General features: G+C 48.2%; 1 protein-coding gene across 1 annotated transcript in view; it reads left to right on the top strand.

Annotated features, from left to right (window-relative positions):
• Positions 1-9,224: 9,224 nt before the first annotated feature.
• LOC105480356 (lactotransferrin) overlaps positions 9,225-24,861 on the top strand; it is a 28,865-nt gene continuing 13,228 nt past the window's right edge. The window contains exons 1-8 of the mRNA XM_011739057.2: positions 9,225-9,331; positions 14,267-14,430; positions 17,669-17,777; positions 18,089-18,271; positions 18,626-18,773; positions 19,711-19,766; positions 23,467-23,645; positions 24,105-24,279. Coding sequence (XP_011737359.2) covers positions 9,289-9,331; positions 14,267-14,430; positions 17,669-17,777; positions 18,089-18,271; positions 18,626-18,773; positions 19,711-19,766; positions 23,467-23,645; positions 24,105-24,279 — 1,057 coding nt within the window. The 5' untranslated portion in view covers positions 9,225-9,288. The remainder of the gene's footprint in view (positions 9,332-14,266; positions 14,431-17,668; positions 17,778-18,088; positions 18,272-18,625; positions 18,774-19,710; positions 19,767-23,466; positions 23,646-24,104; positions 24,280-24,861) is intronic.

Genomic DNA, 24,861 nt, shown 5'->3' with positions numbered 1-24,861 from the left:
TTCTTGTGGGCAGTTTAGAGCTGGGTTATGTTTTTAAATCCACTTTTCCAATCCATTCTTTTAATTGGAGTATTTAGATTATTTACTTACATAATTATTGATATGTTAGTGTTAAGCCTGCCATTTCATTTTATTTTTTCTCTCTGTTTTTAGATTTTACTGTTTTCTTTTTCTTACTGTCCTGTGGGTTACTTAAACATTTTTTAGAATTCCATTTTGATATACCTATAGTAACTTTGAGTATATATCTTTGTATAGGTTACTTAGTGGTTACTGTAGGTATTACTTAGTACACACATGATTTATTACAGTCTACTGGAGTGGTATGCTGAATAATGGACCCCAAAGATGTCCATGTCCTAATTCCTGGAACCTGTAAATATGTTAGCTTAAATGGCAAAAGGAACTTTGCGGATGTTATTAAGATCTTGAGATGGGGACATTCTCTGAATGGCCACAATGTAATCATGACAGTTCTTACAGGCAGGAGGCAGGTAGGTCAGAGTGTGAGATGGAGATGTGATGAGGGCCACAGAGGTGAGAATGATGTGCAGCCCAGATCCAAGGAATGGGGTCAGCTCTAGAAGCCGAAAAAAATAAGGAAATGGATTCCCCCCGGAGCCTCCAGAGGGAAAACAGCCCTGCATTCTTTAGTTCACTGCTGATTTTGAAACTCTGATCTTTAGCATTGTAAGATAATACATTTGTGTTGTTTTAAGCCACTACATCTATAATCTTTAGCGTTTTAATCTGTACTTAGTGGGAGGAATAGAGAGCGATGTGCCTACTCCATCTTGATCCAGAACTGGAAGTTGGACATGCTGTTTTGAGGTGCTGGTGGGACTTCTAGGCTGAGCTGTTCTGTTCACAATTGAGTACACATCGCCAGAGTAGAGCAGAATGAAGTAGTTTTCAGCACAGAGAAGGTATTAATCCAAAAGAGGAAGGAGAATGAGGTTCTTCAGGAGCAGATTATGGGAGAAGAGAGGAAGGGCAAGAAAAGATTCCTTGGAACCATGGTTAGCTCTGTGGTTCTGAAAGCTTCCCTTGGGGATGGGTGCATTTGGAGAAATGAGGGTCAGGAGAGCAGTCAGAAGCTGAGGCAGGATTCCAGGGTCATCTCCGGACCATGGAACAGAAAGTAGCAGGCAGGCACAAGAGGCAGGATGGAGGAAGAACTGAGTGCACCTGGGCACAGATGACATGTAGTGACTGAAAGAGAAAGGAGAATCAGTAAGGAAACACAAGTATTGACCTAGAGACATGGAGAGTCTGACCTCTGCCTTGCCAGATGGAGTGAGGAGAAGGCCACTCAGAGGGGTTCCAGAGAGGGACGAAAAAGACAAGAGGAAGAAACAGAAAGGATTGGTTCAAGCAGAGAGAAGTTCTTTGATTGCTGAGTTTCCTTTACAAATGGGGCAACATTTGGCAACAACATTATTGGTTCAGAGGCATTGCTGTCCTGGACCCCAGCCCCATACCCACAGCTTCCCCCTAATTCCTCAAACAACACACGTTCTGGAGAGGTCAGCTTTTACTCAAGTGGGCTGACCAGGTGGCTGAACTTCAAGAGGATCTCTTGAGCCTGGGAGTTCGAGGCTGCAGTGAGCTACACTGTGCCACTGCACTCCAGCCTGGGCAATGGAGCAAGACCCTGTCTCTCTCTCTCTCTCTCTCTCTCTCTCTCACACACACACACACACACACACACACACACACACAAACACAAGTCTTTTCCAAAATCGATTTTCTGGAAATTAATACCCTCTGGAGGAAGACTGCTCAGGATGAAGTTTTGCTAGGTTGATCACAAAAAAGGGGTGTCTTGCCCCCTCTCTGCTCCTTCTCTGTCCTTCAACGGGACCCCACAGGAGGCTAAGGATGAATGGACAGGATGCCCCAGAGAGGACCCTGGATGAGAACTCTCTGTAGCTTGCCTGCCACATGGCCTTAGGAGGGTATAATTTCAGTAAAAACACACACTATAAATGCCACAGCTCATGGTAGGCACCTCCTAAAGTCATACAAGTTTGTGCTAGCTTTACTTCTGGTTTTAGCTGAATAAGAGTAGAGGGAAGAATAGGGAGGGTAGAATCTAGAGCTGGGAGGGAGAGGGGAGGGAAGAGTAAGAAGGGAGGGGTGTCACTGGAAAAGACTCATGCCCAGAAAGAGCGACAGAGGGAGGCCCTGGGCTGCTAAGGACCCTCTGGAGGCTCCAACAAGCCTCAGACTACAAACATAATTGGCCAGGATGACAGTATCTATGGCCTTGAAAGGGATGTGTGTTAAAAATTTGGGAAATTGTCCCCATGGCCCACAGCCCCTTTTTGTCATCATTGGCACTGCCTTGATTCTCTCCCAGTGCCCTTGCTGCTTATCCTTGGAAGCTGATGGGGCTATAGAAGAGGAGGCCTTTCATAGGAGAAGTAGGTCCCAGCTTCCCTGCAGGCAGGTGCTAGGTGCTGGGGGTGATGGAGATATCTCTTCAGCCTCTCCATCCTCAAGACACACACAGGTGGGTACTGCACAGGGCGAGGAAGGGGCACTGGGTGGCCCATTCCCTGCTCCTTTCTCCATGTGCCTTTACGCAGGGCTTGTCCTCTGCTCCCCACAGTCACCTGGTCAACAGCCCTGAGGGAGGCTGTCTGCTGGACCAAGCCTAGAGGTGGGTCCTGGGGATGCAGAACTGGTCAACCATAGTCCCTTCCCTCCTGGAGCTCAGAGTGAGGGCATGAGTGTAGGGACAGGTGTCAGTAGTTACAAGTACTATGTTAGAGGAAGCTCAGCCAGGGTCAGATCCCCTCCCTATGGCAGGCATCTATAACACCTATAGACATAGGTGTTTAAGAGAGAGAGGGAAATAGAGACAGGGAGATAGAGAGGGAGAAGGTAAGCCAAGGAGAGAGAGAGAGACAGAGAAAGAGAGGAGGCAGGGATTAGGAGAGAGACACAGATGGAGAGTAGGCCAGCCAGATTGTGAACACTCTAGAAAAGGCAGGCAGCTGGGGGCAGTGTGTGCTGCCCTGCCATTTTGGAGAACAGACTCTGCCACTCTCTCTTCCACTCTCAAAGCTCCCTGCAGCCTCTGTTAACATTCTCTGCAAGTAGGATTGTGACTCTCTGGGTTCATGCAGCCCCTCTCGCTGACCAGGCATTGCTGGAGGCTGGGCTCCTTCCTGCTCAACCCTGAACCTCTGTGCCCAGCTGAGGTTTTCGCACACAGAGGGGGCTCATGAGTATCTGCAAATATCAAGGACAACTTGCCTGTACCGAGCACTGCACAAGAATCTCAACATCGGGTTTTAATTCTATCCACTCATATGGTGGATATTATTTGCATCTCTTTTTTACATATGGAGAAACTGAGGCTTAGATAGGTTGAAAGACTGACCTAGGTCCAGGGAGCTGTTTAGGGTGGAACTGGTTCAAACCTAGCCAGCCAATCCCATCTCTGAGCTTCTAACCACACCTCTCCCCATGCCTTCCCGTCTGCCCAGCTGTCAGGTGAATAAAGGAATGGTGGGATGAGGAAGTTCGCTACCAGAGCAGTAGTGAGGCTTGAGGACTGGTCAGAGAGCTGGGCATCTCTAGCCTGGAAGAGCTGGGGATAAGCAGCCTCACCCAGAGAAATGGAGGAAAATCAAGCCTCTTCACTCCTCCACTCACCCATCTCAGGCTCCTACTGAGTGAAGGATCCAGCTGATCTTGTCCTTGCAGGACACAGACAGCAGACACAGAGGCCTCCAGCACAGTGAAGCTTGTGGAGCAGCCCCCTCCAGAATGCAGCCCTGTAGGAGGAAGCACCATGGGTCAGCAACTTAGGTGCTTCATGCTTGGGCTCTCCCTGGGACAGGGCCTCATTCCTTCTGGGAAGAAATTTGCATGACTCGCCTTGGGCCACCCACATGCTCCCTCTGGGCCAGCACCTTCCCAGAAGGCTGTCCCCCGGGGCCTGACCTGCTGTACATTCTCAATGGATGTGGTGATTAGGTGCTCAGTTCAGATGTCTACCAGGAACTTGGGGTGCTATCCTGGCCAGGAGAATTGAAAGCTGAGAAGTAGGGTGGGACTGGAAGCTTGAGCTGTTTCCACTGCTCCTTGGCCACTAGGGAGCATGCTCAGCAGGTCTTTGAAGCAGCCAACCCCGGGAGGGCTGTCCCTGTGAGGAGAGGGCCCAGAGGGCAGAGGGTCCTGCAGAGGAGAAGGGTCAGGTGAGGGGAGGGAAGAGGAAGAGGAAGAAGAGGGCTCATCCAAGCAGACAGAAGCTCCTTGTCTCTGTGGGACCTTTGTAAATTGGGCAATATTTGGCAACAATACATGTTGGCTAATGAAGCCACTGTTTTCCTGCCTGGTGCCCTTCAGCAGATCTTCCCTCCTAATGGAAGCTTCCAGGAGCCCACAAGCGTCCCCAGACTCTCAGGGCCTTTGGCTGTCTTCAAAGGGGCCAATGTGGGGCCAAACGTGAGGGCCTTTCTCTCGAGATCATTGTGTTGGGATTTTGTGGGGACTTGGGTGGGTAGAGACACAGGCAGCTCTCCATCCCTCTCTTTCTCCTTCTTGCCCATTCTCTGCCCCTCTCTTCAGGGTGACCAGCAAATAAATGATCATTACTAAGGCACCAAGGCCCTAAGGAGTCACCAGATGGGGTCCTGGGTGGATTTCTGGCTCTACTCTCCACTGCCTGTGAGACCATGAACAAAGTGCCTTGCCCAAGTCCACTCAGCTGGAAACAGGTGTAACAAGCACCTTATGATATTTCCAGAGCATCGGAAGACGGCTGATGTGTGGAAGGGGCCAGGCAGGGCCTGCTTCATGGAAGGGTTCAATTCTTTCAGGGTTCCCTTTCTGCTGAGATCCCTGGGCCTCAGTCTCTGCATCCTGAGCTCTCAGAGGGTTCTTGGCCTGTAAAGGAGAAAGCCCCTGGCCGTGGGCCTAATGGGAGACTCAGGGATAGCAGTTGTATCTTATTCAGTGTGTGACCTCAGGCGACACTCAGAGTACCTGTTTTTAGAATGGAAACAGTGACTGTCTTAACTCACAGAGCTGTTGTTAAAGCCACACGAGACAAAGTCACTGACAGCACTATTTGAATTTTAAAATGCCGTCCAAATATTAAAGATTATTATCCTATTTCTCTGCTAGGGATGGCACAGCCACCCACACACAAACACACCTACATGAACGTGGACATTGCATGACACCAAACAGTGATGAACTTAGGCAGCTGTGTGCTGGTCGACCGGCCCTCCAGGGGCGTGGAGGGAGGAAGCCCTGATTTAGAGCATTTGCTAATTCCATGGCATAAATACATGCCTGGAATCTATTATGCCTGACATCAAGCTGCCATCAGTTAACCCACCCCAAATCCCTAAATATCTAATTAAGTGGCTCTCAAGTCAGCAATCTCACACCACTGGCAGGGAAAAGAAATGGCCGGAGTTCTCCCGTCTGCCAGGCTATTGTCCAACTGTGAATAGATGTCTCAGGAAGGCCTCTTCTGCCTTATCCCACCTGGAGCCAGTTCTACCCAGATCTCACACTTCCTTCCCAACACTCTTCTTGGGGTTTGAAGCTAGAGGCTCAGTGAGGGCAGGGTGTGAGGCTTGCAGGGAGCAGTTAGGTTGGCCAAAGACTATTGCCTGCTGGTGGGGCTTGGGCCTGCAATTCTGTAAAGGCTCCTTGGGGGAGTTTTGAGGGTGTGGGTAGAGCAGGGTTAGGGGGAAGGGAGGCAGCCTCCCACACCTGCCTGTTGAACACTAACTCTTGCCACTGCATGGCGGTTCCCACAGCAGCTACCTTCTTTGTGCTCCTTAAACTCATGCTACCGTCTCAGCATTTGGAAACCTGCATTCTGCTTCCCTGCAGGCTTTTCGAGATCTGACCCAACTCCTGGCACATTGGAGATGTCCCATAGACCAGTGGTGAATGAATGGATAAATTAATGAGTCCATGTACACAGGCTTTGGCATGGCCTGGCTTAGCCAGCCCTGACCCTCACTGTCCTTCAGACCCAACACATTACAAACAGGATCCTTTGTCCCTTTCTTAGCCTGTTCCTCCTCTTCATTTATTCATTCCTTCAACCGATATTGATCTTCAAGTGCCTATAACATGCACAGAGCTAGCTGGCCAAAGGATTTGAGGATGCCTCTGTGGCTCTTTGGTGGGTTTGGTGGAAAGTGGTAAGAAATATAAAAGAAGGTGCAGGGTTGGAGGGACTATGTGAGTTGCATTTTCAATATTAAATTTAGGTGGCTTCAGGACCTGCAAGAGTAGCTATCCAGAGGCAGATGAACACATGATGTGGAACTCAGGATAGAGGAGGAGGATTTTGTTAATCCTTCTTCCAACAAGAGTTCCAAGCCATGGTTGGCTGCAATGGCTTATGCCTGTAATCCCAGCACTTTGGGAGGCAGAGGTGGGAGGATCGCTTGAGCCCAGGAGGTCAAGGCTGCAGTGAGCTGTGATTGTACCACCACCGCATACCAGCCTAGGTGACAGAGGGAGACCCTGTCTGTAAAAAAAAAAAAAAAAGAGAAGAATTCCTGGCCAGAAAGCCAGAGTGACCTTTTGTTGTCCCTGGTGCTCAGGTAATTGGTCACTGGGTTCATGGCTCCCACGCCTTTACTTGTTTGGTTGTTTACTTTACAGAATGCTCTACCTGTAGAAATCCCACCTTCCTTCAGGTACCCAGGCCAAATCTTCCTTGAGTTCTTCTGGAGCCCTCATGATGGGTGCTGGTCATTCCTCCTCTGGGCCCTCACACTCTCTTGGTTTATGCTGCTTGGCCTCTTCTTAGGGAGCCTCTGTGATAGAAGTGCATTCCTGTGCCCGTCCCTCCCCCATGGTCCTGTGAGCTCTTGAGGGCAAGGACACACCCCTCTTCTCTGTCTCTCATGGCATCTACCAGTTCTGGCATGAATGAATGAATGAATGAATGCTGTTAATAGATCAGTTAAACTTCATTGTTTTGGGGGCAGATTGATCCCCTACATCAGCCTGCTCTGCAGATGGCCTTGGGGGGCTGCTCTGCCTGTGTCCAGATGCGCACACTCCTGCCCTGGGGCTGGGCTGTTCCAACAGGCGCAGCAGGAAAACAGTCTGCCCTGCCGCCTACTCATCCTGCCTTCAGGGCCCTCCTTAAGCTGAGCCTCTTGGTGGTGCCCCCAGGTTCTCTGTGTTCTTGCCAACACTGTAACATACTTAAGAGGGTCCAGGGCCCTCTGACCTCCCAGTCATCCTTTTTTAAATTTGCACTCAGAAAAAGAGACATGGGTTATGATGTTTCTTAATTCTTTTATAGTGATGAAAAGGCAAAGTCTAGTTGCCAATTTAGGTACAAAGGCGCTTCAGCACTCCTGGGAATTAGTCAATTTTGCATTTCTTCAGTATTTTTGAAAGAACTTACTGCAATTATTGATGAAGGCAACTTTTAATGGTGCAATATCATGTTTCCAAACAATGAGAGACCTTGGATCTGTCACCACAAAACCCAGCTGGTGATTCTAGCACCAAATCTCAGACCCCAGTCTCATGGCAGGCAAGCAGGATGCCTGATTAGCCTCCACCCTGTGCCTTGGCAGGATCATGCCCAGAGATGGAGGGGCTCCCCAGCCTCCTTAATGGCCTCTCCACCTTGGGCTGCGCCTGCTTCTCCATGGCTGGATGCCCACTGCATGCTCACTCTTGGCAGAGCTGGCTCCCTGGGGCATTGCCCATCTGCTCCAGGAAATGCTTTTTAGTACCAAGTAATCTACACAGAGTCAAGACCGGCTTATCAGAATAAGCAGAGTTCAGAGTTACATATTGGCCAGACTCACCTGCCAAGAAAGGTGTTCAGGTGACTTATTATTTCCCTCACTGTTGGTACCTTTTTTCTTCACTTAGTTATCTCTTTTTTTTTTTTTTTTTTTTTTTTTTTTTTGGTGGGGGTTACAGAGTCTTACTCTGTTGCCCAGGCTGGAGTGCAGTGACACGATCATGGCTCACTGCCACCTCCATCTCCCAGGCTCAAATGGTCCTCCCACCTTAGCCTCCCAAGTAGCTGGGACCACAGGTACACACCACCATGCCGGGCTAATTTTTGTATTTTTTGTAGAAATGGGGGTTTCCCTATGTTGCCCAGGCTAGTCTTGAACTCCTGGGCTCAAGCAATCCTCCCATCTTGGCCTCCTAAAATGCTGGAATTACAGGCATGAGCCACTGTGCCCTGCCTAGTTACTCTCGGGCTAAGTTCACATCCATACACACAGGATGTTCTTTCTGAGGCCCCCAATGTGTCCCACAGGCACCATGCTGTGTGTGACACTGCCCCAGAGATGGATGTTTAGTTTGCTTCCAACTGATTAATAGCATGCAGTGGTGTGCTGGAGACATTTGTACCTGGGCTGTTGTGTGTCATGGGACTGTGTTTATGAGGTGTATTCTTAAAAGCAGTATTCTAGCTTTTGAATTTTAAAATCTGACGTTTATGGCAATTGTTAAAATGAGGTTACTGTTTCCTACTGAATACTATCAACACCAGAAAAGAAGGAGGAGGTGGAGGAAAAAAAAGCAGCAAAGAGTAGGGCATCCTAGCCATAGGGCATCTTTCTTGTTGGCAAATAAGAACTTGGAGCCAGCCTTGGGTGGTGGCCATTCCCCTCTGAGTCCCTGTCTGTTTTCTGGGAGCTGTACTGTGGGTCTCAGCAGGGCAGGGAGACCCCCCTGGGCAGCTTGCCTGGGACTCTGGGCAGCCTCTATTTTCTCTGTCAGCTGTCCCTAGGCTGCTGCTGGGGGCGGTTGGGTCATCTTTTCAACTCAGGGCTCACTGCAGAGCCAAGGTGAAAGCAAACCCACCTGCCCTAACTGGCTCCTAGGCACCTTCAAGGTCATCTGCTGAAGACAGCAGTCTCACAGGTCAAGGCAATCTTCCAGTAAAGACCCTCTGCTCTGTGTCCTGCCCTCTAGAAGGCACTGAGACCAGAGCCGGGACAAGGCTCAGGGGGCTGCGACTCCTAGGGACTTGCAGACTAGTGAGAGAGAAAGAACATCGCAGTAGCCAGGCAGAACCAGGACAGGTGAGGCGCAGGCTGGCTTTCCTCTCCCGGCACGGTGTGGAGTCCTGCCCCGCCTCAGGGTTTTCCGGAGCCTGGATCCTCAAGGAACAAGTAGACCTGGCCGCGGGGAGTGGGGAGGGAAGGGGTGTCTATTGGGCAACAGGGCGGGGCAAAGCCCTGAATAAAGGGGCGCAGGGCAGGCGCAGGTGGCAGAGCCTTCGTTTGCCAACGAAGCCTCCGGACTTCAAACATGAAGCTTGTCTTCCTCGCCCTACTGTTCCTCGGGACCCTCGGTGAGTGCAAGTGCCTGTGGGCGCGCGCCGCCTGATGGGCGTCTCCTGCGCCCTGTCTGCTAGGCGCTTTGGTCCCTGTGTCCGGTTGGCTGGGCGCGGGGTCTCTGAGCCCCGCGGTCCCTGCGTCTGTAGCTGGGAGGCGGCCCAGACGCCGGGCCAGCCTCTTTCTCACCTGGGGAGGAACAGGAGCTGGGCTCCTCTAAACCGGGTCGGGACACGCCTAGCTCTCCGCAGAGCTTCTCAAAAGGCCTCCCAGGCAACTGTCGCTTTTTGTCCCCGCTATGGATTTGGTCCCCATCATATTGTGATACGCGTTTTACCTGGGAGGAAAATTAGGCTCAGAGAGGGTGAATGACTAGCTCAAGGACCCTAGTTCAGATCCTAGCTCCTGCTGTGAGACCCCAGCAAGACAGAGCCTTTATGAGACTTAGTTTCTTCACTTAAAGAAACGGCCTAACCATGGGTCCACAGGGTTGTGAGCAGGAGATGGGGCATTCATGCACCTTCCGTGGCAGAGGGGTGGGGAGGGGTGCGGAGGGGTGCAGTGCTCCTGATGGAACCCTGTGTCAGAGAGTTTGAGAGGGAAATGTGAGCCGAACAGAAGGGAAGAGTAGAAGGAAGGAAACAATTGTTAGTTCCATAACCAGGAAGGAAACAATTGTTAGTTCCATAACCAAAGTAATTTCTTGGGTGCTCAGAGGGCACTCTCCAGCGCTGCACATTAGTGAGTGCAGAGCTCCCTGCAGTGCCGGGAGGGGAAGGTCCCAGGCCTCAGCAGAAAGGGCTGTGATGGGCATCAGGACTTAGGCAGTGGGAGGGGGCATAGTGAAAGCCCAGGTGTCACACCTCCCCAGCCCAGTGCAGCCTCCACCTGTCTTATGGCATCTACCTAAGGCGGGGAGCTTCCTGGATGGAAGTGATGGTGGTGGATAGAGAGCAGCAGTGGGAGCCGGAACCCATCCTTGTGCCTGCCCTTCTGGTCTCCTGCTCCAAATTCCTTCCCATGGGTGTTCGTCATCCTTCTCGTCTCTAAGACAGATTGGGACTGGCCAGGACCCGACTGTTCTCTTCCCCTCAAGCTCCCTGGCAAGTGGCCTGTTGCACAGGGTTAGGGCCACCTGGGAGGGGCAGGAGAGGAAGGAAGCCTTGCCTTCTTGGAAGGGGTCATGGGCTGTGGTCCAGGATTCTGGCTCGGAGTTGCACCGCTGGGTTTCATATTCACTTGGATCTTTGGTTGTTTGGGTGCCTACTGAGGTCTGAAGTTTGAATCCTGTAGTCAATTGGGATAGTGGCCTGCACCCCAAAGTGCCATTGAAACCCTTGTCCTCCCTGAGGAAAGGGTGGCAGTTGCCCTATGGGATTCCTGCCCTGCTCCCCATGGGTGTCCAGGCTGACAGAAGTTGGGTGGGTGGGGCCAGCTGGATCTAAGCCATGTGAGCAGTGGGTGGAGGAGTCTGTCTGCTTAGCCCCCGGAGCCATGGGCTGGGAGGCACTCATGAGGTTTCCCATAAGTCTGAGCAGTCTGCCTGGGCCCTATCATGAGCTGTGTGGGTAGGTGGGGAGAGTAACTCCTGTCCTGGCCCCCGCCTTCAAGGTCAGAGCACTGCATGTCTGCCCAGAATGTAAGCTTTAGTCAGAGTCCAGCCAGGTCCGGTGAGCAGCAGTATTCACCTGACACTGAATACAAGTGCCGGGTTGAGGATTTTGGAGGGGCCAGACCCGGACCCGCTTCAGGGAGTCACACAGCTCCAGAGCTGGGAGGTAAGAGCGTGGAGACTTCACCTGGTGTTTGCGGGGCTAGGGACTGGGAATTCTGGTAGGGCGCTCAGTGGTCCTTTAGTCACCCTGGTTCAGCTCCTCTTAGGGGAAGAAATGAACCCTGCCCACAGGTTCCCATCATTGCTCAGCCCCCACCTCCAGCTTGAGGCATGGTCTTCAATTTTACTCTCTCCCTTCATCCCCAGAACCCACCCATTACTAAGGTGATTTCTGATACCACCTCCCTATCCCTGCCCCCTTCTCTGTTCTCAGTGCTGTCCCCACCCTCCACTCAGACCAGTCCTTCCCTGGTGCCTTCCTTGGCCACTGCTTCTCTGCCTGTTCTCGGGTCCCAGGTCTCAGTTCACTCTACCCCTGCCCTAGGGAGAGCTCCAGTCTCCAGCCTTTCCCATGGGTCACAGCTTCACTGCATCCTGAATAAGACCTCCCTGGATCAGCATTGGAGACTTTCCATGATCTGACCCAGACCCTTTTCTAACCCCATCTCCAACCTGTCTCTCACTTTGCCAACCTAAATAGGTAGGCTAGCCCAGTGGTAAGAGTAGGGGAGTTTAGTGCCTGACTGCTTAGGTTCAAGTCCTAGATCCAACACTTACTTATTAGCTATGGGAACTTCCACAAGCCACATAACTAGTTAAAGCCACAGTTCCCTCCCCTGGAGAACGGCGATGTTGGCAGAACTCACAATACAGACATGTATGTCTTCATTAGTTGCTATTTGTTCTCTTTTAACACATTCACCATTCTTAGCTTCCTTCTTTTGGATTTTTGCCTCTCCAGTGAGAAGTAAAATCTGGTCCTATCCGCTTACAATTCCTTGTGTGACACACAGTGCTGTGTATACAGCAGGTATCAAGTTAAAGCTTACTGGGTCACAAATGGCTGCATCTGATTGGGTTAATTCTCAGTGTAGGATAGTTCCATAAGGGCTTCCAAGGCAAGATTATATCCCCTGGGATTTCCCCGGGATGAGGGTGGGTGAAGGGGAGCAGCTGGGTGTCCCCAAACCCCTGCAGACTCAGCTTGGGAGTTATAGGCCTCTTGCCCACCCAAGGGCCATGGGTGGCTCTCACCATAAGGGGATGGCTCAGAAATAGGAGGCAGCAGAGGCTGAACATTCTACCCCATAGCACATCCAAAAGGCAGAGGGCTTTTACAACTGTGTGTTTGTTTTGTTTTTTTTTTTTGTTTGTTTGTTTTTGTTTTTGGTAACAGCTTTACTGAGGTATATTTTATATATCATAAAAAAACCCACCTATTTGCGTACAATTCAATGAGTTTTAGTAACCTTACCGAGTGGTGCAACCATCACCATAAATCCGTTTTAGAACACTTTTATCCCCTACAGTAAAGGTTCCTCATGTCTGTTTATAGTTAATCCTCATTTCTACCCCAGCATCAGACAACCACTAATCTATTTTCTTGTCTCTATAAATTTGCCTTTTCTGGACATTTCATACAAATGGAATCATACAGTATGTGGTCTCTTGTGTCTGGCTTCTTTCACTGAGCATAAGTGAGGCTTGTTCATGTTGTGGGGCATGTTAGTAGTTCTTTTCACTGCTGAGTAGTATTCCATTGAATGGATGTACATTCACCAGTTATTGGACATTTAGGTTGTTTCCAGTTTTCTACTGTTCTGAATAACACTACTATGAATATTCATGCACAAGCCTTTATGTACGATAGGTTTTTATAATATTTCTTTTGGCTATATGCCTAGAAGTGCAATTGCTGGGTCCTATTGGAACTTTGTGCTTTACATTTTGAGAAGCTGCCAACCTGTTTTACAAAGTGGCTGCACCATTTTACATTCTCAGCAATGTATGAGGGTTTCCACTCCTCCACATTCTCACCGATACGTGTCATTGTCTGTTTTAGCTATTATAACCTGCTTAGAGGGTGTGAAATGATATTTTCTTGCATTTTCAATTTGCATTTTTTGACTAATGATATTGAGCACCTTTTCATGTGCTTATTGTCTGTTCATATATCTTCTTTGGTAAAATGTCTGTTCTTATCATTTACCCATCAAGTATTAAATCCTTTTTGATGTTATACTATCTAGCATTATGTCCTTAATTTCATTTTTAGATTATTCTATGCTGTATGCAAAAATATGATCAATTTTTATATATTGATCTTATATCCTGTACTTGTTTGTTAATTCTAATAGTACTTTATAGATTCTTCAGTATTTTCTACATAGAAGATCATGTTATCTGAAAATAAAGTCAGTTTTACTTCTTTCTTTCCAATATGGGTGTCTTTCATTTCTTTTCTTGCCTTATTGCTGTGACTAGAATCTCTAATACTGTTAAATAGAAGAGGTGAGAGTGGACACTCTCTCATCACTCCTGATCTTAGGTGGAAAGCAGTCAGTCTTTCATTATTTTAGTATAATGTTCATTGCAGGTTTTTTGTAGATGCCTTTTATCAGGCAACCAGGGGAGTAAATTCAATGCATCTTCCTCCCTAATAGCATGGATTTGAGCAACAAAAGCAGGCTCAACAGGAGAACCAGTCTTTCTGTACAGAGTGAATGGTGGTAGCTCAGGCACACCAACCAACCGATTTGTCCCCATTGACATTGACTTACCATTTACCTCAGCTACTAACCAAGTCAGGTATATTTTCCCTTGTTCTGTTGGCATTCCTTGGGAAGACATTTACGGACAAAACAGTCTAGAGAGACCTGGATTCTCAGCTGGGCTCCGCACTGCTGAGTGGTGAGTCACTCAGCCTCCTTAGGAGCCAATTTCCACATCAGTAAAACAGGAGCAATGCCTTCTTTCCTGCCTGTCTTCCAGGTTCAAAGTTGCCAAAGCTGGTAGAAGAATTCCATAACTGATTTGAGGGATCACCATCATTTTTTAAGTAGTAGGAAACATGTCAAAGTCATAGGAATAAAAATAATCTAGAGGCACTTTCTCCTTTAATTTATTGAGAACCACAGACCTCTAGCCAATGCAGAGATCTTGTTAGTCCATCAAGATGCCTCCACTTGTGGCGAATGGCTGGACGTAGCCATGAAATGGAGAGGGAAGGAGGGCAGCTGAGAGAGAGGGAGGAGTCTGGAAAACTCGTATCAGAGGGTGCAGTGGTCACTGCCTCAGTCAGTGGTTGAATCCTTACTTCTTGTCCCCTCTCTCCCAGGACTGTGTCTGGCTGCCCGTAGGAGGAGTGTTCGATGGTGCGCTGTATCCAAACCCGAGGCCACAAAATGCTCCCAATGGCAAAGGAATCTGAGAAGTGTGCGTGGCCCTCCTGTCAGCTGCATAAAGAGAGCCTCCCCCACCAACTGTATCCAGGCCATTGCGGTGAGTCAGTGCCGGGTGCTGGTTGGGACCAAGCTGAATGGAAGGGAGAGAGAAATGGAAAAATATAGAACATGGGATTTCCTTACTTCTTCTGCTTCACCTTTTGGGCAACTAAGTTGGGAGCTGTCCTCTCTCACAGGGAACCGTGCTATTTTCAGAGCAGAAAGAAAGGAGCTTAAGAGACCACGTGTGAGGAACCTGGGGCCTCCACATAAACTGTTAATAACAACTGTTCCAAAATGAAATGTAAGCACTTGTGTTTGATGAATACATAGGATCGGCAAAAAGCAAGGTTACCCAGAGAGGGAAATCCTCCAAAAGAGTCATGACCTCTAAACCCTGTGAGAAAGAAGCTTGTCCTGGTCACATTGCCACATCACATGGCTGGGGCAGGGCCTGCCAGGGTGCTGGGGGTTAGAAAGACTTTTGTCCAAGACACTTTCAGAGAGAGAGAAAAGGGTATCATGACTTGTATAAGATTTATGATTCCTTTTATTTTTTGAGATGTAAGATCTACTGAAATAATTTTTACTCATTCATTCAACAAATATATTCTGTGTACCTGCTGTGTGCCATAATCATGTGTACTCAACTCCAGCAGAGTGGATAATGTATGTAAAAGTTCCCAAGGCAACTTCATAGGATTATCTTATAAATACAATGGAGTTATTAGAATACTACTTAGGGAAAAATCTAGTTTAATCAATGTTTTAGGCTATTATTTTACAACTATTACCTGCATACAAACAGTACCAGCGGCTGGGTGCAGTGGCTCACGTCTGTAATTTCAGCACTTTGGGAGGCCGAGGTGGGAGGATCAACTGAGGTCAGTAGTTCAAAACCAGCCTGGCCAACATGGCAAAACCCCATCTCTACTGAAAATACAACAATTAGCTGGGTGTGGTGGCACATGCCTGTAATCCCAGCTACTTACAAGGCTGAGGCAGGAGAATCACTTGAACCCGGGAGGGGGAGGTTGCAGTGAGCCAAGATCATGCCATTGCAGTCCAGCCTGGGTGACAAGAGCGAGACTCCATCTCAAAAAACAAAAACAAAAACAAAAAACCAGCACCACATCTCTTGCTTGTTTAAAATGCAGATTCCTAGGCTCTATTCTAACCTACTCAATCTGAATATATGTGAAAGAAGCCACAAAATCTGCCTTTTAAAATAAGATCTGTCTATGGCCATACCACCCTGAATGCATCCGATCTCGTCTGATCTCAGAAAATAAGATCCCTATTTGAAAGCGGTGCTACATACCATTCATGCAAATAAAATTGAGATAGATTAAATGGTTAAAAATAAAACTTGTATTATTGAAAAACTAGGGGGCAGGTTAACTAGCAGAACTGTAGAGGAAATAGAAGTCTCTTAAACAATGAACTAAATCATGAAACAAACAGACATTCTAAGATACGGAAAATGCAATTCATAGCCCATAGAAAATATTTAAATAAAAAATTTAGAAAGCACCAGAATGGATGAATATGCACCAGCTCTGACACATGATTACTATTTACACTCTATAAAAGAATAACTCAAGGCCGGGCGCGGTGGCTCATGCCTGTAATCCTAGCACTGTGGGAGGCCAAGGTAGGTGGATCACGAGGTCAGGAGATCAAGACCATCCTGGCTAAGATGGTGAAAACCTGTCTCTACTAAAAATACAAAAAATAAAAAATAAAAAAAATAAAAAGTTAGCCGGGTGTGGTGGCACACTCCTGTAGTCCCAGCTACTCGGGAGGCTGAGGCAAGAGAATCGCTTTAACTTGGGAGGTGGAGGTTGTGGTGAGCTGAGATGGTGCCACTGCACTTCAGCCTGGGTGACTCCGTCTTAAAAAAAATAAATAAAAGAATAACTCAAATTGGAAAAAATGTAAAATCATAGAAGAAAAATGATATGAACAGAGTTACTAGTAAGAGGGAATTCATGATTAATAAAAAATACTTGTGAGATGTTCCCCTTACTAATCAGACCTGAGCAATTTGTTAGTACTCAAATTTTCTATAGTAATAACAGCTAACGAATGATAGCCTGCCCTGCTGGTGATTCAAGAGTGAAGCTGGTCCTCACGGGCAGTGCCATTCTGAGTTGGTATTATAAGTCTTCTGGAAGCAGAACGGCAACGGCAGCCGGAGTCACGGGGAGAAACGTGCTCCTCATCTGGGGGATTCCACCCTCAGGTGCCTACCCAAGGACACAAGTGGTCACAAGGAAAAATACTGAGGACAAAGATATTCATGAAAATACAATCTTCATAGGCAACAGTTAGAAATAAACCCAAGTGCTAAACATTGGGGGAAATTATTCAATACACGATAGAATACCCACATTATGAGAAAACATTATGCTGTCAACAAAATCAATAAAGGCTCTGCAGAAGTTAGAAAATGTATCCAGTTTTAGATGAATAAGCAGTCCACAAAATCTGATGTATTCCGGGGGTCCCCACCACCTGGCTGCGGACTCGTACTGGTTGATGGCCTGTTAGGAACTAGGCCTCAGAGCAGGAGGTGAGTGGCCGGCTAGTGAGCCTGACTGCCTGAGCTCCACCTCCTGTCAGATCAGCAGCGGCATTAGATTCTCATAGGAGTGTGAACCCTATTGAGAACTGAGCATGCGAGGGATCTGGGTTGCACTACCTGTGAGAATCCAATGCCTGATGATCTGAGGTGGAACAGTTTCATCCCAAAACCATTCCCCATCTGTCTGTGGAAAAATTACGTTCCCTGAAACTGGTCCTTGGTGGCAAAAAAGTTGGGGACTGCGGATCTATCCCACATTGCAAACCAAAGAAATACGTAATCATGTGGGAAGCAATGTGCAGAAATGGAGGAACATGGTTTCTTATGATACTTTTAGGATATCTTAATAACCATATTTTCTATCCAATAAAACAGAACTTAAATGAATATAGAGCAAAAATAGAAAGCATCTAGAACAAACAACTTCCAATATAGATGACTGTGAAGGGTGTGATCAGGAGAGTGACACAGGCAGGCAGAGGAGAAAGAGGGCAGGCGCCGGACTCAGGAGTCAGAGAGCTGGTGCTCACTGTCCCGAAACAGGAGTCCTTGGCTCTCACCATCTCTCATAGGAAGTGAGTGGATGTGATGGAAAGCGGACCCCTTTGACGACCCTTCCAGCCGTGGAGACTTTCTGAGGTCCTGAAGTCCCACTTGCTGGGTTTGGGTGAGTTTTCTGCTGAAGCCGGTCTGGCCTCTTTACTTTCAGGCAAACAGGGCCGATGCTATGACCCTTGATGGTGGTTTGATGTATGAAGCAGGCCTGGCCCCCTACAAACTGCGACCTGTAGCAGCGGAAGTCTACGGGACCGAAGAAAGTGAGTTCTGCCTGGGGACCCAGATGCCATGGTGGGCCCAGCCTGTGCCCTGAGCTCTGTGGATTGGGGGTTGGGGAACATGTGGAGGTGGAGTCTTGGTCACATCACACATGCAGGGAATGGAGTCGCTGGGCTCTGGGCCAGATGAAGGCCATTTCTCCTGATGCTGACCCATGACAGGAGGACACACGTGAACGGTGAGGAAACTGCAGCATAGCGTTCCCCCTTCCCACTGGAGAGTTTTCAGGGTGAGTTGTTTTTGTCCCTCTTGTCCAGGCTAAGAGCTTTCAATTCCATCTGCCCCTTTGCAGAGCCACGAACCCACTATTATGCCGTGGCTGTGGTGAAGAAGGGCGGCCGCTTTCAGCTGAACGAACTGCAAGGTCTGAAGTCCTGCCACACAGGCCTTAACAGGACCGCTGGGTGGATTGTCCCTATAGGGATGCTTCGTCCATTCTTGAACTGGATGGGTCCACCTGAGGCCATTGAGGCAGGTAAGATGGTTGGGGTATAGTGAGTGACCTCAGGCAGGGGGCTCTACTCCAGTTGTAAGCACAGACCACACAGATCATGCAGGTGAAAGTGTGGGATGAATCAAGGTGGGGGTGAGACTGGCCGGCTTGTAACATCCTGCTGGCAGGATCTGTTACTCCAGCAGCCCTTGGGAGGCACAGCTGAGTCTGCTGTCGGCAGAGGTGCATGTCTCGAGCTCCCAGCCACCAGGACAGAGGCTCTCCTGCAGGGGTGGAGGAAGGAGCCCTGCCCACGGGGACCTCAGGATGGGAGGTGTAACCCGCTGTGGCCTGGGCTGGCTCACACTCTGTGGTCCACTTCTCTGTGTTTAACAGCTGTGGCCAGGTTCTTCTCAGCCAGCTGTGTTCCCGGTGCAGATAAAGGACAGTTCCCCAACCTGTGTCGCCTGTGTGTGGGCACAGGGGAAAACAAATGTGCCTTCTCCTCCCAGGAACCGTACTTCGGCTACTCTGGTGCCTTCAAGTGAGTGACCCTGTCCCCTTCTCTTCAGTGGCCAAGTGTTCCGTGGCTTCAGGCCGGGAGTCTTTTTCTCTGGCCCCACATAAAGCCCAGCCTGCTCTCGGGGACCAGAGAGGAGGTCTGGTTCTCCTACTGCTGTGTGTCCAACAAGAGTGCAGGCCTGCCCAGTGTGTGTTCCCCTCCAGCCTTCCGGGCCCACCCTTGCCCCCCACCTCTCACCAGCCCCCCCGGGCAGTCACTGTGGCTGTGGGCCCTCCTGTCACCTCAGAGAGCCCTGAATCCAATTTGGCTCCCGTGTTGTCCTGGGTTCCTCATACTAATTTCTGCCCCCTCCCTAACCACAGCAGGACTGAAGGCTTCTTGTCATGAGATGTGCAGTCCTGGCTCCTGGTTGGGCAGGACCGCTGTAGTGTCCAGGCTGATGTCCTTCTACCCACCTGGGCCTCTCCCCACAGCTGAAGGACAGTGAGCAATGCCTGATTCGCCCGCATCCTCTGCCCCCACACAGAAGCTGAGCTCCCCCTTTTCCCATTCTGTCTGCTGGCGCTAGGTGTTTTTGCAGAGGGGGGCCTCTGCGCTTCCGCACTGGCCAGGGCACACCTGCACGCTCAGTCCTGAGGGAAAGAGTCAGATGAACAGGGATGCTAAGCCTTTACCCTCTTGGGTAGAGGCTTCAAAACTCTCTTGTATATAGAAAAAAAGTTTTGTCCTCTTAGCCCTCAAAGCAGAAGATGGGGGCCTCTGGACAGCACCTGAGCCCTTCTTCAGAATCCACCTGGAGGGAGCCCCTACCTTCCCAGCTGGGATGCCCCAAAGCCTCAGAGCCCTGCCCCACAGGGAGTGGAAACCCACAGGTGCTGAGTGCCAGGGTTGCTGTTCCACAGGCAGGGGCCGGGAAGGGGCTGCCCGTGCTTACCCCTGATGCTTTCTCTTTTCACAGGTGTCTGAGAGACGGCGCTGGAGACGTGGCTTTTATCAGAGAGAGCACAGTGTTTGGTAAGAGCAGGGTGATGAGCTGTGGGTACTGCCCCCTTTTATCTTACCTGATCATGACTCTGACCTTTGAGCTAATTAGATTCCGAAGTTCATGGCAGACCATTTTCAAGATTCCTACAGGGCACAGTTCTGATTTTATGAGCTGTCATATTTTAAATGATCAGGTTTCTTTAAACCTCCTGTACCCACTGCCTTTCTCTTCCCCTCATAGACACCCACGCCAAGGTGCTTGGCAATGCATCCTCCAAGACGTATGTGCTTGTGCAGAATAGATCGTGCTGGTTTGTGTTTCTGGTTTCTGAGTTCATAGAGGTTTTAGCGAGCATTAGAAACCCTGCTGCTTGGGTTTTCTGCTCAGCATTTTGTTTTAGAGGTTTATCAGTATTGTTGTATACGCGTCTAGCTCAAGGGTCCTAATAGTTGAGGAATATTCCGTGGAATAAGTCCACATTTTGCTTCTCTGTCACCATAGTGATGGACAGAGGTTGTGCTCTCTTTTCCTCTACCACATGTAGCCACATGACTGATACCTTCACATGTGTTCCTTACTGTCCTGCTGGACAGTGTCCCTCCTGGACCTATACTAAAGCACAACTGATGTAGAGGGTGAACACACTGCACCCAGGACCAGTGGACATAAGCCCACTACATTCCATGCAAGACCAATAGAGACAGAGACAGAGCTACCATATTCCAACAAGGACCACCAGAGAAAGCAACAGATACCCACGTTCACTCAGGACCATCAGAGACACACCCCACATCCACCCAGGACCACCAGAGAAAGAGACAACACCCACATTCACCCAGGACCGTCAGAGACAGACCCTGCATTCATCAGAGGCCACCAGAACCAGGCCTCCACATGCACCCAGGGCCACCAGAGACAGACCCCACATGCACCCAGTATTGTTAGGCTGCTGTCTAGAAGGACAGTCTGCAAGTGTTCTAATTTTCCCACAACTTCACTTAGAAGTATTTTTTGACTTTCATAGTTTTGTCCGAATGATGGTTGTAATGCAATAGATAGTTCGTTGTTGATTTTAATTTTCATTTCTCTAACATCTGGTGAGTTTGATCATCTCAACCTATTTGCTAGCAGTTTGGGCTTCCCTTTCTTATTTTGTGACATTTGACTACTTTTTAAATTGAGTTTCACATCTTGTTTCTGCATGATTTTGATTCAAGGACAGAAGTTCCTTCTATCTAGGTATCAAACCATTGCTGATTTTAAACTTCAGTAAAATCTTTTCTCAGTCAAAAATCTGACAACGGTAGTCTTTGTTGATCAAAAATCCTTGATATTGATAAGGTCAAATCCACAAGCCTCGCCCTGTTGGTTTGTAGTTTTGAGGTCTTTCAAAGATGCCCTTCTTCACACCCAAATCATAATTATTTCCTACAATAAGATTTGAAGATCCCCTTCCTCATCTATGTATATGTGCTCTACCTAGAAAATCAGATATGGATTTGGCTTTTGCATTTTATCCCCTTTACAGTGAGGCGATTTTCCTTACAATAAAAACTATACAAAATTATCTTTTTTCTACTGATATGTGAAGCCAATTCTACACCAAGTTTGTATATATCTGAGTGGACCAGTTTCTGAGCTATTTTGTTTCATTGGTGTATTTGCATTTTTTCTGCTTTTGATATTGTGACTTACATGGGTCTTACTATCTGGTGGAGAGAACAGAGAGAGAGAGAGAGAGAGAGAGAGAGAGAGAGAGAGAGAAAGCCAGTGAGAGGAAGAGAGAGAGAATGAGAGAGACCTCCTTCTCCCCTCTCACTTTATTATTCCTTTTCAAATATACTGAGCTAAAACTTCAGAATTATTTTGTTGAATTTCTGGAAATTTTGATTGGAATTGTATTGAATTTGAATTGTTCCATGAAAAATCAGCATATTTATAACATTAAGTTGTCCAGTCCATGGTGATGCTAAATTTCCCCCATTTGATCACACTTCTTTTTAGCTTCTTTGATAGAACTAAATTTTTCCTTTATGAGTCTGATGTGTCTTTGTGGGAGGCTAATTATAAGCTACTTAATGGTTTTAGTTGCTATTGTAACATCTTACAGTCCATATTGGTTTCTATTTGGTTATTGTTAATGAGGATAACATCAGATTTTTGTAGGTTGCTCTTATAACTTGTTACTCCTCTGAACTCCCTTGTTAGTTGTATTAGTTTCTGTTGGTTTTGTTGTTTTTTTTGTAGATAATTATATCATCTTTTTAAATAAGAGTTTGTCTTTTTCCTTCCAGTGTTTATATCTCCCATTTCTTTTGTAAATTGTGTGATCCAGTTGTCTAGAATTGTGTTGGCATTGTACTAGTGGGCATCCTTGCCTTGTTCCTGATTTTGCGGTGAATGTCTAAATTTTCTTCTTTTAGTAAGATTTTTGCTGTAGATATTTTGATTAATGGCATTTATCAAGTCAATAACTTATGGCCCGGCGTGGTGTCTCACCCCGTAATCCCAGCACTTTGGGAGACTGAGGTGGGTGGATCACATGGGGTCAGGAGTTCGAGACCAGCCTGGCCAACATGGTGAAACTTCATCTTTACTAAAAATACAAAAATTAACTAGGCATGAGGGCGTGGGCTTGTAATCCCAGCTACTCGGGAGGCTGAGGCAGGAGAATCTCTTGACTCCAGGAGATGGAGGCTGCAGTGAGCTGAGATTGTACCACTGCATTCCAGGCTGGGCAACAGAGTGATACTCAGTCTTCAAACAAACAAATAAACAAACTAACAAAAAGGTTACCGGTTCTATCTATCACTATTTTTCTGAGACTGAAGAAAAGCATACACACACACACAAATAGATGTTGAACACATAAATAGTCCTTCTGCGTCTATTGAGATGAAGATGATCTCATGGTTTTCTTCCATTAAATGCAGATTACTTTAGTTTTTTTTTTTTTTTTTTGATGTTCAGCCATTCTTTTGTTAATGGAATAAACTGATAAGCCTTCATCCCAATCTGTTAGTTTTTTAAGTACTCTGTGAGACTGAGTTAGCTAATACATTATTTATAAGTTTTGCATTTATGTTCATAAGTAAAATAAACCTTTAATTCTTCCCTCCTGTACTTTCTCTAATTTTGACATCAAGGTTGTACTAATCTCACAAAATGACTCGGACAAGTTTTTTTTTAATCACTTTACACATTCTGAAGCAATTTATATATGATCTTCCACATTTGCCTGAACTCACTCATGAAACCATTCTTTCCCTTCTTTTGATATACTCAGTGTTGGAAAGTGACTCACCTTCCTGCCTTATTTCCTGCCTTATCAACATTTTTGTCATTTTTATTCTTCCCAGAGATGTGGGTAAGGGAGTAACCCTTGGTGGCCCCCTGGGCTTGTCTCTACAAAGTGACTTTTCCAGGCAGAGATGCTGCAGAAACAGACGGGTCTGGTTCGGCCTTTCTGACCTGCAGGGGAACCGCAGGGCGCCCTGAGTGATTTAGGAAGAGGATCACACTTCGGCTGCCCCCTGAGGCTTTTGGGGCACTACCTTTACCTTTCTGAGTGTTCTGGAGCAAATCCCTGCCTTTCTGACCCTCAGTTTTGTGAGTTGTGCAAGATGTCTCCCCAAACTCAAAATTCCGTGGGGAGAAGGAGAACTACAGTTCATGGGTACTGCTGGAGTTGGCTCATCTAGGCTCCCTCCCACCTCCCCTTCCCTGCAGAGGACCTGTCAGACCCGGCTGAAAGGGACAATTATGAGCTGCTCTGCCCAGACAATACTCGGAAGCCAGTGGACAAGTTCAAGGAGTGCCACCTGGCGCGGGTCCCTTCTCATGCCGTTGTGGCACGAAGTGTGAACGGCAAGGAGGACGCCATCTGGGAGCTTCTCCGCCAGGCACAGGTATCTTCACCCACAGTCCTCCCCACTTGCTTGGATTTGGGGGGCGGGGGGCAAGGTTCCTTACTTCCCTGACTTCTGCCACTCTAGAAGTCCTGTAGCCTTGCTGCAGGATAGCACACTAATGCAATGGGCTGCTTGCCCAGGCTGTACTCTGGACAGCAGAAGCAATGAAACTCCTGCCACACCGACTGACAGTGTCTTATGATGGGAGCAGAAGCAGGGGGTGGTCGATGCAATCTTCTCAGAGCCCTAAGGTGCTTGAACCTCAGCAACTCTTCAAAGAATGAGCCATAGGTGCTGGGTCTCCGGGACGGCACGAGTCCCTCTGCAGGAGGGTCGCAACTGAGGCTCCTGCTCTCAGTTAGAATGATCCCAAAGCTCCAGATACTCTTTTTTAACATCTTTTTTGTTTCCTCCATATTTACCATTGACACCATAATTCTATTTTTTCTTAATTAGGAGAAGTTTGGAAAGGACAAGTCACCAGCGTTCCAGCTCTTTGGCTCCCCGAGAGGGCAGAAGGATCTGCTGTTCAAGGACTCCGCCATCGGGTTTTCGAGGGTCCCCCTGAGGATCGATTCTGGGCTGTACCTTGGCTCTGGCTACTTGACCGCCATCCAGAACTTGAGGAAAAGTGCGTGAGCCCAGGAGGGTCCTGAGGGCCGCCTGGCGCGGTCTTCTACTTCCCAGCAGGTGGCCCTACTTTGTGGTGGTCACTGCTTTTCCCAGCCACTGTGGGGTCATCACGGAGGTTTGATGCAGGTGTGGGTGTCTTCTGTGAATGAGGTCAGGTGTCTCTAAGAGAATAGTCTGGCCACCTGATCAGTGCACACCAGGCTCCCCAGGCTTGGCAGAAAAATCAATTTGCCTCCTATTAAGTGAGAAACATGAACATGAACCAAGAGAGCCAGGACCCCTTCTGGATGAATCCGGAGGCCTGGTGGAACACCCCCACTTCCCAGGCCCAGGCCTTGAACTTAGTTGGGGACACCATGGTGGGGGAACTCAGCTATGGCTCCTCCTCTGATAGGGGGCTGGGAGTGGGAGTCTGGGGGAACCCAGAGGCTGCACTGTAGTTATTGGTGGTGATTGCAGGTATTAGGGGAAGTCAGGGCTGGGCTCAAGGTCCCCTAGGCCATCTCTTGGGGCTTTCACTGGTCTCTGGGTCATGGAGCTTTTATCCTTAGAGACAGACACAATAGGCACCTCCTGACAC

This window comes from Macaca nemestrina, chromosome 2 (assembly GCF_043159975.1).
Source record: "Macaca nemestrina isolate mMacNem1 chromosome 2, mMacNem.hap1, whole genome shotgun sequence".
NCBI classification, from domain to species: domain Eukaryota; kingdom Metazoa; phylum Chordata; class Mammalia; order Primates; family Cercopithecidae; genus Macaca; species Macaca nemestrina.
This window is presented reverse-complemented; position numbering and strand designations above follow the sequence as displayed.